The following is a 14440-nucleotide window of genomic DNA, read 5'->3' as shown; positions in this document are numbered from 1 at the left end:
AGTTTTAGAAGGGTTATGAAAACACAACAAAAGACTATCATAAAAAATGTAAAAAACATGCATTCTTGAGAGCAGATCCTGCTCAAGGATACCAAGCAAGAGATTCTCACGTGTATAACAAAGGAAGACAAGGAATTTCTGGAAATCCAGCCAGGAGACCACTAGAATACAGGCTCTATAAAGATAAGAACTTTTTATCCAGTGCTGTATCCCCAGCCCTGGATTCATGGTTAAGTATTCAATTATTTTCTGAACAAGTGAGTGAATACAGCTAACTCTGGATTATGGTTACTGTCAGGAAAAGCTTCTCTCATAATCAGACTTTATCCTAAGACTCAGGGGGAAAAAAAATCAAGGATATTGGTATTCTGTGACTAACTGGATTGAGAAAAACTCTTAGCTTTGACAGAGGGTAAAAGGGTAAGGCCAGAGAATATATCAGGGCAGGAGTAGCAAGCTTCCCAGGCGGTAAATGGTAAAGAATCCGCCTGACAATGCAGGAGATGCAAAAGACGCAGGCTGGACTCCTGGGGAGCCCTGTGAGTGCTCTGACAGGCACGTCCCCCCTTCTGTGTCTAGTCCTTAAAGTTTTGATACGAGTCGGACTCATTCTTGAGGCTTCCCTGGTGGCTCAGACAGTAAAGAATCTGCCTGCAATGCAAGAGACCCTGGTATGAGCCCTGGAGAAGGAAATGGCAACCCACTCCAGTAGTCCTGCCTGTGAAATCCCACAGTCAGAGGAGCCTGGCCGGCTACAGTCCATGGGGTCGCCAAGAGTCAGACACGGCTGAGCACACACGCACTCAGCAAGCTTGAATGCCTATAGAATCCAGGTGGATTACAGGCAAATGAAGTAAGCTGGTGAGCAAATCAGAGCTTACACACCATCTAAAGGGGCTGCCTCTATTCAGCTCCAGCCAACTTTTGCTCTATCAAAATAGCAGTCCAGTATGGCCAGATCTTATGATTTCAAAGAACCCTCAAATAAATAAATAAATAAATAAATAAATCAGCTTTGCAGTATCTAATGTAAGTACTGGTAAATTATAAAGCCCCCTTAAAAAAAAATATGCAGGGCCAAGGAAGACACACCTGCAGGCAACATGTGAGCCATGGGCTCTGGCAAACAGAGCCAAGCTGGAGGTGATCTACAAGAGATTTAAGCAGTGCTAAAAGGACGGCAGTGGCTCAAAGAAGTCGACTAACATGGCTCAATACACCGCTCTCAGGGAGTCACTTGAACTATTTAAGAAACTGGCTGGTAAAGAATTACGAAAAACTACATCCCTCTCACCATGAAATAGCCTAAATCACTGGGAAAACAAACAAATGAGAAACCGTTTGTGGCTGTTAAGGTAAGTATCCTTAAGAGTCACTCAGCTACTCAAAGCTCTCGAATGGTTCCTGTCTTCTCTATGCCAAAAAACAGTTTGGGGGCAAGAATCCAAGCTGCTCTCATTTCTACTTTACATGATTGATGGCCCATTCCACCCCAAGTCAACTGCTCTTCCTGCTATGCCTGTACTTTCCCCTCTCCATCCCCAAAGCTCTTTCCTAATAAAGTCTAACTGCATGAAGTTTCTAAAATATGAAATAAAAATTCTCCTATATCTTCTATCAAATATGGAAGTAAACTCCCTCCAACTCTCACCCCCAAAGCAACAAAAAAAAAGTGTGCCACTATTAGTTGATCAGGGACTTTACAAATTAAAAAAGATGACACCCACCCACCAGAATAGCTAAACTTAAAATAGTAAATACCAAGTGCTGATAAGGAATTAAACTGACTGGAAACCATATGGTACTCAATGAATACATTGGAATCAGTCTTTTTGGAAAAGTATTCATTCAGCAGTCTTTACTAAAGCTAGCTACCCTATGTCCCAACAACTCCACTCCTACATATATACCAAACACAAACAAGGGCAAATATCCACCAAGACATGGACAAGAACAGCAGCCCCAAACATAATAGCCCAACTGTGAAAGCCAACCAATGTTCAACAAATATTCATAGTGGACTGCCACAAGACTAAATCACCTCCAGTAACATGCTACAATACTGATTAATTTTGATGTTGAATGAAAACGAGTGTATTCTATGTGACTCCATTTATATGAATTTTGAACAGAAGCAAAATTACTGTTAGATCAAAATAGTGGTTACCTTTGGAGAGCAGTGGGCTTCCCTTGTGGCTCAGCTGGTCAAGAATCTGCCTGCAATGCAGGAGACCTGGGTTCGTTCCCGGGTTCCCTTCCCGGGTTGGGAAGATCCCCTGGAGAAGGGAAAGGCTACCCACTCCAGTATTCTGGCCTGGAAAATTCCATGGATTGTATGGATTCCATGGATTGTGTCCCTGGGGTTACAAAGAGTCAGACACGACTGAGCGACTTTCACTTTGGAGAGCAGTAATGATTAGAAGGAAACAGAGTGGGCTATGAAGATAGTGATAATGTTCCTTTTCATTATCTGGATGCTGGATGCCCAAGAATTTTCACTTTGTGAAACTTTGAGCGAAACCCGAGTTACACTATTCCGTATATTTACATGTCAAAAAATGAAGAACAGGAGAGACAGGACTTATGCTAAAGTATTATCATTTCTTCAATCCAGAATGATCCCTGCCCTATTTATTTACAATTAATTGCTATGCATTTACCATTGTAACAATTCTTTTCTTTGTATCCCAACCATGCTTGATGTTTTCTCCTAATATTTAAGTGACACTAATTTCTAACATTTATATTATTGACAAAGATGAATCTGAAAGAAGTTCTTTATACCTAAACACTTTATCAAAACTCCCTACTTTTCTATATAACCGTTAATTAGAACCAGAAACACTTCTATTTTAACATAACAGAGCCCAGATGTGTACTCCTTAACATTCAAACACCTACCACAATTAGCCCGCAGCAAAACCACTGTTTAATTTACCCTGAAGTTACCAATGGATATCCAGCTGCCCCGCTAAAATCAAATTAAAAATTAACTTTTCCAGGCCACTATTCTTTTTTTTTTTTTCTTCAGGCCACTATTCTATAGGTCGTCCATAAAGTCAGGACACAAACTTCAGTTTTATAGACTGAAGATGTCATTGACCACCATAAATTTATTAAACTATAGATGGTGGAAATACAGCAATGAACAAAATAGACAAGACTGTCTACTCTCAAGCTTATGTTCTGATACCTTGACTGTAATAACTACCTCGAATATAATAAATACATTATGGAATCACTTTTTTTTTCCCCTCATGATTTCAATACAATCGTGTTTTTATGTGCGGCACAGAAAGAACACCAGCATACTGATAAATGATGTAATAACCACATTCTTCCAGTAATATTAGAGCTGCAGTAAAAAGATGTACTTACTGTATAATTAGAAGAGTAACTTGACGGGTAGAATTCAGGGGCGTTTACAGACAGCTTAGACATTAATACAGGAGCTACAACCACCTGGGGTTTAGCCATTGCTGACTCCGAATTCTGCTGTGGGATGTTATCCGGCGAACTGGATGGAGCTCTCAGGGGCCTCGTTTGTTCTGAGGAAAAAAAAAAAAAAAAAATTGGTGTCAGATGCTTTCGTTCCTTTGGATAACAACTTACAAATACGGAAAAGCCATTTGAGCAAGACTGGTTTCTAACTCAAACAAGAACCACCACGAATTTTAAGGTTATCGCCAGGATAGGTGCAGAGAGCCTGCAAAAAGGAACAATAGACTTGCTTTAGCTCATTTTATGAACATACTGCTTTCTAAATAAACACGTGAGGGCTTATTTTTCCTTTTTTCTTTTTTAAAGAGTCGGTTAAAAAGAGGTGGGCGCCCGCCTCCGGCCTCCCCCTCGGGGGCTGGGGAGGGGGAGGCGAATTTCACTCCCTCCCGGGACAGCAGAACTCGGAGGGCGCCGCGGGCCCCTCCCCCCGCCGGGGCGCACAAAGGATTCCGGCGGCCACCTTCCAAACCCGGTTCTGGGCCCGTCCCCACCCCGAAACAACCGGGCTCTTCGGAGAACGCTCTCCGGGAGGCGGGGGTTAAAGAGGAGACAGCGCGGGGGCGCGCGGAGGCCCGTGGAGGGGGAAGCGTTGGCCCAGGAGGACGGGGTCCCCTAGAGCGGCTCCGTACCTGGGAGCGCCCCGGGCCGGGCAGGCCGCTGGGGGCCGGCGGGGACCTCGCACTGGGCCCCTGGCGGCGGGGCCGTCCTGGGCTGGCGCAGCGGCGGCGGCTGCAGGAAGCCCGGAGCTTTGGGTTGAGGCGGCGGCGGCGGCGGCTGGTGCCGCGGCCGCTCAGCAGGCCCCGCTCCGTTCGGGAAACCAGCGCCCTCAGGCCCGCCCCCTCCGCGGCCCAGGCCCCGGCTCCGGCCCCGACCAGCACCTGGGGCCCGATCGAAACCGTCCGACATGCTCCTCCTCCTCCTCCGGGGGCCGCTGCTGCTGCGCTCGGGAGAGGACACGGGGGGAGGCGCCGCGGGCCGGCTCTCGCCGCGGCGCTCACTCAGGCCTCATGGAGGAGGAGGGCGGCAGGTCCCCGCTAGTCTCCTCAGCGCTTCGGCGGGCGGAGCGGACGGCAGCTAAAGCACCCGCCGAGCCCGCCGCTCCGGAGCGCCCGCCCCCTGCGGATAGCCTCGGCTTTCCGATTCTCCCCCCAAATCCGGCTCTCCCGCCTCCGGCGCGGCGGGGGCGAAGGCGGGTCACAGCGGCCCCCCCGCGGCCCGGAGGCCCCGGGCGCGCCGGCCTCGGCTCCTCCCGTTCGCGGCGGGCGGGCGGGCAGCCGCGGCCCAGCAGGCGGTCCGGCGAGCGGCCCCTAGGCCGCGGGGCCCGGGCGGGGGGCCTGAACGCGGCGCTTACCCCTGCTAGGCCCGGCCTGCGCGATGGTTCTCGGGAGAGAAGTGCGAGACTGACGGTTGAGGCCAGGAAAATAAATTACGGGGGGAGGGGGCGTGGAGCCGGCGCCAGGGTTCGCCGACGCGCACCTTCCGGGGGCGCGCAGGTGTGTTCAATGTGCGGGCGCAGGCGAGACCCGAGGACTGGCGGGGAGCGGGGCAGTGGAAGCTCGTCTGCGACCTGCTACGTTAGCTGCGGGGGAAGGGAGGAGGAACAGAATCGAAATACGTCCCCTACCCCCGCCCCCGCCCCTCTCAATTCACTGTAGGTGTTTATCACAGTAGGTCACGGTATGACCAAGATTTACCCTCTTCTCTTTTTCTCTTACCCTCAGAAATTTTAAGAAAATACACTACCTTTCAATGAAACTCCTCTCTTTTTCATCTTCTGCCAGTGCTGTCCAATCAAAATATGAGAGCCACAAATGCAAGCCACTTTACATAATTATAAATTTTCTAGAATGGACCGTATGCGAGTGAAAAGAAACAGGTGAAATTAATTTACATAATATCATTTACTTAAGTAGATCAAATGGTATCATTCCAACATGTAATTAATAAAGATATTGAGGTTTTTTTTTCATACTAATCAAAATCCAATGTGTATTTTACGCTTCTGGCATATCTCACTTAGGACGAAGTCGTTTGAAGTGCTCAGTAGCCCTCTGAGGCTAGTTGCTACTGCACTGCACAACAAATTTCTATCCATTATTTATGTGTAAATTATTGTTTTTTAAAAATCATCTCTGATGGTGCTAAAGCCAAATGAGGGGGAAATGTAAGTAATGGAAAGGAGAAAAAAATCATTTTTTCACTATGAAACATCTTCACAAATCGATTGTAGCCCTGTATTTTAAGCAAGGCTTAATGTTTTTCAATTTTGTCATCTTGAGAATCATTTGTTAGGAAAAAAGAAACCTCCTGTTAACATTTTTTTCTTCTTGCTAATAAAGAAAACGTTGACATCTTCACCTAAATGAAGGAGGAAAATGGCTCTGATGAAGGTGTGCATTCTCAGTCCTGTCCACTCTATGCAACCCCATGGACTATAGCCCGCCAAGCTTCCCTGTCCATGGAATTCTCCAGGGGAGAACACTGGAGTGGGTTGCCATTTACTCTGCCAGGGGATTTTCCCAACCTTGGGATGAAACCCACATCTTCATCTCCTGTGTTGGGAGGCGGATTTTTTACCATTGAGCCACCTGTAAAGCCCTAATGAAGGCAATCATGAATAAATGATTAACACTGTTGATTGTTGGCAAAAATAAGTAAGGGATGGAAGCCAGCAAAAAGTGTGGTTCCTCAGTGCTGAGAAAGAAGGTAGGATTCAAAGTGGGCCAGACGTTTGGTTTGGATCCTGGTTTAGACCCTTAATGCCTGGGTGGTCTTGGGTAAGCAAGGGATTTAGCTTCTCTGAGCCTCAGTTTCCTCAGTTATGAAATAGTAAGTATCCTGCAGCACTAAGCATATATCACAAAGACAAGATTACAATTTAAAAATTAGATGAGGTAATGCCCATAACATAAAAATCCATTCTTTTAGGTGGTCTTCTTGCTTGGACTTTTCTATTGTGTGTGAAAGCCCCAAAAACTGTATGCTTAACAAGAGTTATCCTGTATGTTCCACCAAAGTAGCTGATCCAATCCTGTCCCAGACTTTTGTTTGCATTCACCCCTCTTTTCTCTCCTTAGAACTTGATGGCTAGCTCCTTTTCCATATCTAAGACTTTCTTATCTGAGAATGAGGCTATTCTGCATCCATGGTGAGGTCAGGTTATCTTTATAGCCCCTTTTGTTAGATAAATTAGATAATTTATATGTTGCTCTTTCAGTTCAGTTCAGTCACACAGTCATGTTGAACTCTGACCCCAAGGACTGCAGCATACCACACCTCCCTGTCCATCACCAACTCCTAGAGCTTGCTCAGACTCATGTCCATTGAGTCGGTGATGCCATGCAACCATCTTGTCCTCTGTCATCCCCTTCTCCTCCTGCCTTCAATCTTTCCCAGCATCAGGGTCTTTTCCAGTGAGTCTCTTCTTGGCATCAGGTGGCCAAAGTATTGGAGTTTCAGCTTCAGCATCAGTCCTTCCAATGAATATTCAGGACTGATTTCTTTTAAGATTGACTGGTTTGATCTCCTTGCAGTCCAAGGGACTCAAGAGTCTTCTCCAAAACCACAGCTCAAAAGCATCAATTCCTCAGTGATCAGCTTTCTTTATAGTCCAACTCTCACATCTGTGCATGACTACTGGAAAAACCATATCTTTGGCTAGATGGACCTTTGTTGGCAAAGTAATGTCTCTGCTTTTTAATATGCTGTCTAGGTGTGTCATAGCTTTTCTTCCAAGGAGTAAGCATCTTTTAATTTCATGGCTGCAGTCACCATCTGCAGTGATTTTGGAGCCTAAAAAAATAAAGTCTGTCAGTTTCCATTGTTTCCCCATCTATTTGTCATGAAGTGATGGGACTTGATACCTTGATCTTCGTTTTCTGAATGCTGAGTTTTAAGCCAACTTTTCACTCCCCTCTTTCACTTTCATCAAGAGGCTCTTTAGTTCTTTCTTGCTCTCTGCCATAGGGGTTGTGTCATCTGCTTATCTGAGGTTATTGATATTTCTCCAGGCAATCTTGATTCCAGCTTGTGCTCCATCCAGCCTGGCATTTTGCATGATGGACTCTGCATATAAGTTAAATAAGCAGGGTGACAATATACAGCCTTGATGTACTCCTTTTCCTATTTGGAACCAGTCTGTTGTTCCATGTCCAGTTCTAACTGTTGCTTCTTGACCTGCATACAGATTTCTCAGGAGACAGGTCAGGTGGTCTGGTATTCCCTTCTCTTTAAGAATTTTCCACAGTTTGTTGTGATCCACATAGTCGAAGACTTTAGCGTTGTCCTTTGCCTTCTGCCTATTTACTGTTATGTAACTTTAGCCCTGTTATGGTATAGGAAAAGTGGACCTGGGGACAAACATGAATGAATTTTCTACATAGTTGTTGCTCTGATTCTTAGTTCTTCAGACTTGGGCTGGAATTACACTACTAACTTTCCTTGGTTTCCAGCTTGCGGACAGTAAATCATGAGACTTCTCAGCCTCCATAATCACATAAGCCAATTCTGCATTATAAATTGTAGCCATCTCTATATCTATCTTCTGTTAGTTATATTTCTCTGAAAAGCCCTGAGACAGAAATTGATGCTGAGAAGTGGGGTGCAGGTGTAAAAAATACCAAAAAAATGTGGTAGTGGCTTGTGAACTGGTTAATGGGTAGAGGCTGCTAGTGATTTCTTTTTTTTTGGCTGCATGGAATGTGCAGGATCTTAGTCCCAGAACAAGGAACTTGCCCCCTGCAGTGGTAGCATGGAGTCTTAATCACTGGACTGCCAGGGAAGTCCCTGGTAGTGATTTTTTATAAAAGCTAGAAAAAGTCGATATTGCCATGAAGGGACTGTTAAAGGTAATTCTGATGATGGCTCAGAAAGAAAAGAGGAACGCTGTAGAGAAAGCTTCCATCTTCTTAGAGAATAAAAATAATCACATACAGAGTGTTGGTAGAAATATGGGTACTAAAGATGATTCCAATGAGGTATCAGAGAGAAATAAAGATGTCATTGGACAATGGCAAAAAGGCGTTCCATATTACAAAGTGGCAAAGATCCTCTCCAGCTGTGAAACTGTGAAACCAGTTCAGTGATGTTTCCACCTAGTCTATGGTATTTTGTTAAAGCAGCCCAAATAAAGCCTTTACCCAGAGAAATGAAGATTTATGTTCACACAAAAACTGGTACCCAAGCTTTTATGATAGTTCATAATAGCCCCACACTGGGAACAATATAAATTCTTTAATGGATGAATGGCTGAACTGTGGTATTCATACCATAAAATACTACTCAACAAGAAAAAGGAAAAACCCCTGATAAATAGAACTTTGATGGCTCTTGAGGGATTATGCTGAGTTTAAAAAAGAAAGTAATCTCAAAAGGTTATTGTATGATTCTATTTGTACAACTTTTCTCAGTGAGGCAGCAGTGAGTGGTGACTGGAAGTGAGACGTTAATTCTCTGCCCAGGAACAACCTGGGGAACCTGTGTGAAAACCAGGAATTCTAGCCACCAGATCAGCAAGGGTTAGAGGCTAGAAGCTAATTTTCCTTGGATTTTTGCGCCCCAGTGAAAAATGCGTTTATCACGGAGGCAGAAAATGTAAATGCATGTACGAAACTTATTATTAGAGACATAGCACAACGACAAGTGGGAGAACACATAGAGAAATGGTTTGTTTAGTTAAGACAGAAGCAAGGCAGAGAGACATCCGGAGAGAAAGGGTGTGGATGTCCCCCGTAGTAAGGGCGAGCACAGTATGGAGGTAGTTAAGTCACTTACATAGGGCAGTTCTTCTGGGGTCTTTGTTTTGCTTCAGGCCAATTTTCTGGTCTCTTTTTTCATACCTAACCTATCCTAGGACATGCACCTGGGTGCACATGTATCCCTCAGCCAAGGTGGATCTTGAAATGAAGGCTTCTAGAAGGAGCACGACTTATTATGGCCTGGCATTATTCCTGGACTTCTGACCCACAAGGAGACTGTCTGCCCATGTGTAGTATCTCCCTCTTCCCAAAAGAAGGGGGAGCTGAGATCCTCTAATCCTTTACTCAAAAAGAGTTTTGCCCCTCTTTGTCCTTGCCATGACTATTACCTTGACTACTGCCATGACTATTACCCTAAGGTGTTTATAAGGACAAACACTGACTATTTACCCTCTTTCTGTTGTTACTTCCATTTTGGAGGGCAAACAGGAGGGTGACTGTAAATACCTTCACTGGAAGCCACCTGTCTTTTATCTCAAGAAATGCTAACAGTTATTAAGTATCCAGCCTGAAGCCCACTTCTTCATTACCCATGAAGTAAAAACAGGAGGCCAGTTGTAAATGTCTAATTGGAAGGCCATCTATCTCCTACATCACAACCTTGAAATGACAATATTATCAAATCTCTTATTATTATGTAGTAGAAGTGACAAATAGAGTCAAGGGATTAGATCTGATAGAGTGCCTAAAGAACTATGGAACATTGTTCATAACATTGTACAGGAGTCAGTGACCAAAACCATCCCAAAGAAATGCAAGAAGGCCAAATGGTTGTCTGAGGAGGCCTTACAAATAGTTGAGAAAAGAAGAGAAGCAAAAGGCAAAAGGGAAAAGGAAAGATATGCCTATCTGAATGCAGATTTACAAAGAACAGCAAAGGAGATAAGAAAGCCTTCTTAAGTGAATAGTGCAAAGAAATAGAGGAAAATGATAGAAGGGGAAAGACTAGGGATCTCTTTAAGAAAACTGGAGATACCAAGGGAACTTTTCATGCAAAGGTGGGCACATTAAAGGACACAAACAAACAAACAAACAAAAATAAAGGACAGAAAGAGCAAGGACCTAATAGAAGCATAAGAGATTAAGAGGTGGTAAGAATACACAGAAGAACAGTACAAAAAAGATATTAATGACCCAGATAACCATGACAGTGTGGTCACTCACCTAGAGTTGGACATCCTGGAGTGTGAAGTCAAGGGACCCCAAGGAAGCATCACTATGAACAAAGCTAGTGGAGGTGATGGACTTCCAGCTGAACTATTTCAAATCCTAAAAGATGATGCTGTTAAAATGCTACACTAAATATGCCAGAAATTTGGAAAATTCAGCAATGGTCACAGGACTGAAAAGATCAGTTTTCATTCCAATAAAGAAGGGTAGTGCCAAAGATTGTTCAAACTATCACACAATTGCACTCATCTCACATGCTAGCAAGGTAATTCTCACAATTCTCCAAGTGAGACTTCAATAGTACATGAACCAAGATCTTCCAGATGTATAAGTTGCATTTAGAAAAGGCAGAGGAAACAGATCAAATTGCCAACATCTGCTAGATCATAGAAAAAGCAAGAGAATTCCAGAAAAACATCTGCTTCACTGACTATGCTAAAACTTTTGACTGTGTGGATCACAACAAACTGAAGAATTCTTAAAGAGATGGGAATAACAGGCTACCTTACCTGCCTCCTAAGAAATCTGTATGTAGGTTAAGAAGCAACAGTTAGAACTGGACATGGAACAACAGACTGGCTCCAAATTGGGAAAGGAGTACAACAAGGCTGTATACTGTCACCCTTCTTATTTAACTTATATACAAAGTACATCATGTGAAATGCCAGGCTGGATGAAGCACAAGCTGGAATTGAAATTGCCGGGAGAAATATAAACAACCTCAGATATGCAGTTGATACCACTCTAATGGCAGAAAGTGATGATAAAGCCTCTTGATGAGGGTGAAAGAGGAGAGTGAAAAATCTGGCTTAAAACTCAACATTCAAAAAACTAAGAGCATGGCATCCAGTCCCACTACTTCATGGCAGATAGATGGGGAAACAATGAAAACAGTGACAGACTTTATTTTCTTGGACTCCAAAATCACTGCAGATCGTGACCCATGAAATTAAAAAACCCTTGCTCCTTGGAAGAAATGCTATGACCAACCTAGGCAGCATATTAAAAAGCAGAGACACCACTTTGCTGACAAAGTCAAAGCCATATAGTCAAAGCTATGGTTTTTTCCAGTAGTCATGTACGGATGTGAGAGCTGGACCACAAAGAAGGCTTAGCACTGAAGAATTGATGCTTTTGAACTGAGGTGTTGGAGAAGACTCTTGAGAGTCCCTTGGACTGCAAGGAGATCAAACCAGTCCATCCTAAAGGAAATCAACCCTGACTATCCATTTGAAGGACTGATAATGAAGCTGAAGCTCCAATACTTTGGCCACCTGATGCCAAGAAGAGATTCATTGGAAAAGACCCTGATTCTGGGAAAGATTGAAGGCAGGAGGAGGAGGGGATGACAGAGGATGAGATGGTTGGATGGCATCACCAACTCAATGGACATGAGTCTGAGCAAACTCTGAGAGTTGGTGATGGATAGGGAAGCCTGGTGTGCTGCAGTTCATGGGGTCTCAAAGAGTTAGACAGGACTGAGCAACTGAACAACAACAACAATTAAGATGGGGAATGCCTTAGTGATTGCCGGGGGTTAAGCGGGGGATGGAGTTTGGAGAGAAGTAGGTATAGTTATTAAAAAGGTGACACATGTAATTAAATTGCATAAAACATGGACTGTAGCCCACCAGCTTCCTCTGTTCATGAGATTCTCCAGGCAAGAGTACCGAAGTGGTTTGCCATTCCATTCTCCAGGGAATCTTCCCGAACCAGGGATCAGATCCAGGTCTCTGGCATTGCAGGCAGATTCTTTACTGTCTGAGCCATCAAGGAAGCCCACTTAAGTGTGGCTATTAAAATGGTGACACATGTGATTAAATTGCATAGAACAAAATACATGTGTGCACACACACACCCACAAATGAATGCATGTAAAACTAAGATAAGTGGATTATTACCAGTTTCCTGGATGTGATACTGTATTATTTGTTGTTGTTTTAGTCACCACATTGAGTCCGACTCCTTTGCAACCTCAAGTACTATAGCCCACCAGGTTCCTCTGTCCATGGGATTCTCCAGGCAATAATAGTGGAGTGGGTTGCCATTTCCTTCTCCAGGGGATCTTTCGAACCCAGGGATCGAACCTACGTCTCCTGCGCTGACAGGTGGATTCTTTACCACTGAGTCGCCTGGGAAGCCCTTTAATTTTATAGTTATGTATATTTATGCATGATATCACTATCAGGGGAAATTGAATAAAGGAGAAATAAAGTCTCTTATTTCTTACAACTGTATGTAGATCTACAATTATGTCTAAGTAAAAAGTTTAAAAAACTGAAGACATAAATCTTGTTTCATTTTGTTCCATTACTTCCAACTCTTTCCTATCTAATTCTGTTCACTCTTTCCTGTCCAAATCATTATGACAAGTTATATATCATGGCAACATAATAAATTATTGGGGGTCTCATTAACAGAGAGAAGAATTAGCTGATGTATTGGTTCTCTTGGGTCTCATTTGTGTACATTTTCTTCCTCTCCTAGTCTCTTGGGCCATCTATGAGATGTAGTTCCGGCCCGGCAATCTGGATCAGGGCTCCAATCCATCTTCAAGAGTCAGAATGCTGTCTGGAATCTCCCCCAACATTTAGTGTAGTCACTTGTTTAATGATGATCTATTAGCTGGACTGTAAATTCATTTATTTGTTCATTCATTCAGTAAATATTGCATGTCTACTAAGTGCCAGGCTGCTCTAGGTGCTGAGGGTACTCAGAGGTGTGAGATTAGTAGGTATGAAGTGTGTGAAACTAGTGGCAGGAAGACCAGTTGGGTGGCAGCAGCAGAAACCCTGGTGAGAAATGATAATGGCTACTAAGATAGTGGTTGTGGGGTTGAAGAGAGGAGCCAAATGCAAGAGATGATAGGAAGAAGCTGACAGGTGCGTGTAAGGCATTAAGGAAAAACGAGAGATAAAATGACTCCAGGATTCCAACTTTGGTGCCTTAGTCCCTAAGAGTGAGAATACCAGCAGGAAGCAGATTTTCACTGAACGGTGGCCTCTCACTAATTCCATTTTGGAAATTTCATTTGGCACCTGGAGTGTCGAAGTAGAACTGTTAATTCAACAGTTAAGTCATGGACTTGGAGTTCAAAGGAATGTTGCCTAGAGTTAGAGATCGGATAGCTGAAGTCATAGAAAGAAATGAGATTACTTAAGCAAAGTACTGTTGTGCTTCAGTTGCTAAGTTGTGTCTGACTCGTTGTGACTTCGTGGACTGTAACACACCAGGCTCCTCTGTCCTCCACTCCCAGAGTCTGCTCAAATTCATGTCCATTGAGTTGGTGATGCTACCTAGCGATGGGTAGGTAGCATCAGTTAAGGAAAATATTGGATACATAGAGGCAGGAAAGAGAAGCACCAAGTTGAACGGTAAGGTTGAAGAAGAGGAATCTGTTTACTCTATTTGCGTGCATTCTCAAGTCACTTCAGTTGTGTTTGACTCTGTGACCCCATGGATTGTAGCCTGCCAGTTTCCTCCGACCATGGGAATTTCCTGGCAGGGATACTGGAGTGGCTTTCCATGCCCTCCTTCAGGGGATCATCTGGACCCAGGGATTGAACCTGCCTCTCTTAAGTTTCCTGCAATGCAGGCAAATTCTTTACTGTGGAGCCACAAGAGAAGCCTGTTTACTCTGCTTACATAGAGCTAAAACTGAGAATGTCAAATTGTGCCAGAATGTCAAGTAAAAGTAGGATTCCTAAGAATCCAGGAAAGCACACCCATTCCCTGAACTTGCACACCTCTTCACAGGTGGCTGTGCGCTTATCTGAGGTCATTTACACAGCTGAATGAACAACCGCCTCTGGGAGCCATGCCTTTCTTTCCCAAGAGATCTTCTGATTATAATGTGACTTTCTAGCTAAATTTGCATTTTGAGAAGAACAATAGCAACATATTATTTAGCACCTGGTCTGTTCCAGGTAAACACTTTACATGTATTATTCATTTAAATTATTCATCTTCCAAACCCTATGAGGTAGGTACTATTATTGATACTTACCCAACTT

At 43.9% G+C, this 14440-nt stretch overlaps 1 protein-coding gene across 3 annotated transcripts in view; it reads right to left on the bottom strand.

Annotated features, from left to right (window-relative positions):
* Positions 1–4999, bottom strand: part of PAIP1 (poly(A) binding protein interacting protein 1) — a 29009-nt gene extending 24010 nt beyond the window's left edge. Inside the window, exons 1-2 of one of the 3 annotated variants that reach the window (XM_043887533.1) lie at positions 4853–4999; positions 3379–3548 (exon numbers count right to left, since the gene is read on the bottom strand). In XM_043887533.1, the coding sequence (XP_043743468.1) occupies positions 3379–3477 (99 nt within the window). In that variant the 5' untranslated portion in view covers positions 3478–3548; positions 4853–4999. Of the gene's footprint in view, positions 1–3378; positions 3549–4130; positions 4670–4852 lie in introns of those variants that run through there. The other 2 variants (XM_043887530.1, XM_043887531.1) reach the window with 2 other exon arrangements.
* Between the last annotated feature and the right edge of the window lie 9441 nt (positions 5000–14440).

The sequence above is a fragment of the Cervus elaphus genome, chromosome 25, assembly GCF_910594005.1.
Source record: "Cervus elaphus chromosome 25, mCerEla1.1, whole genome shotgun sequence".
NCBI lineage: Eukaryota > Metazoa > Chordata > Mammalia > Artiodactyla > Cervidae > Cervus > Cervus elaphus.
The sequence above is the reverse complement of the archived record's forward strand: the minus strand, read 5'-3'. Positions and strand labels throughout refer to the sequence as shown.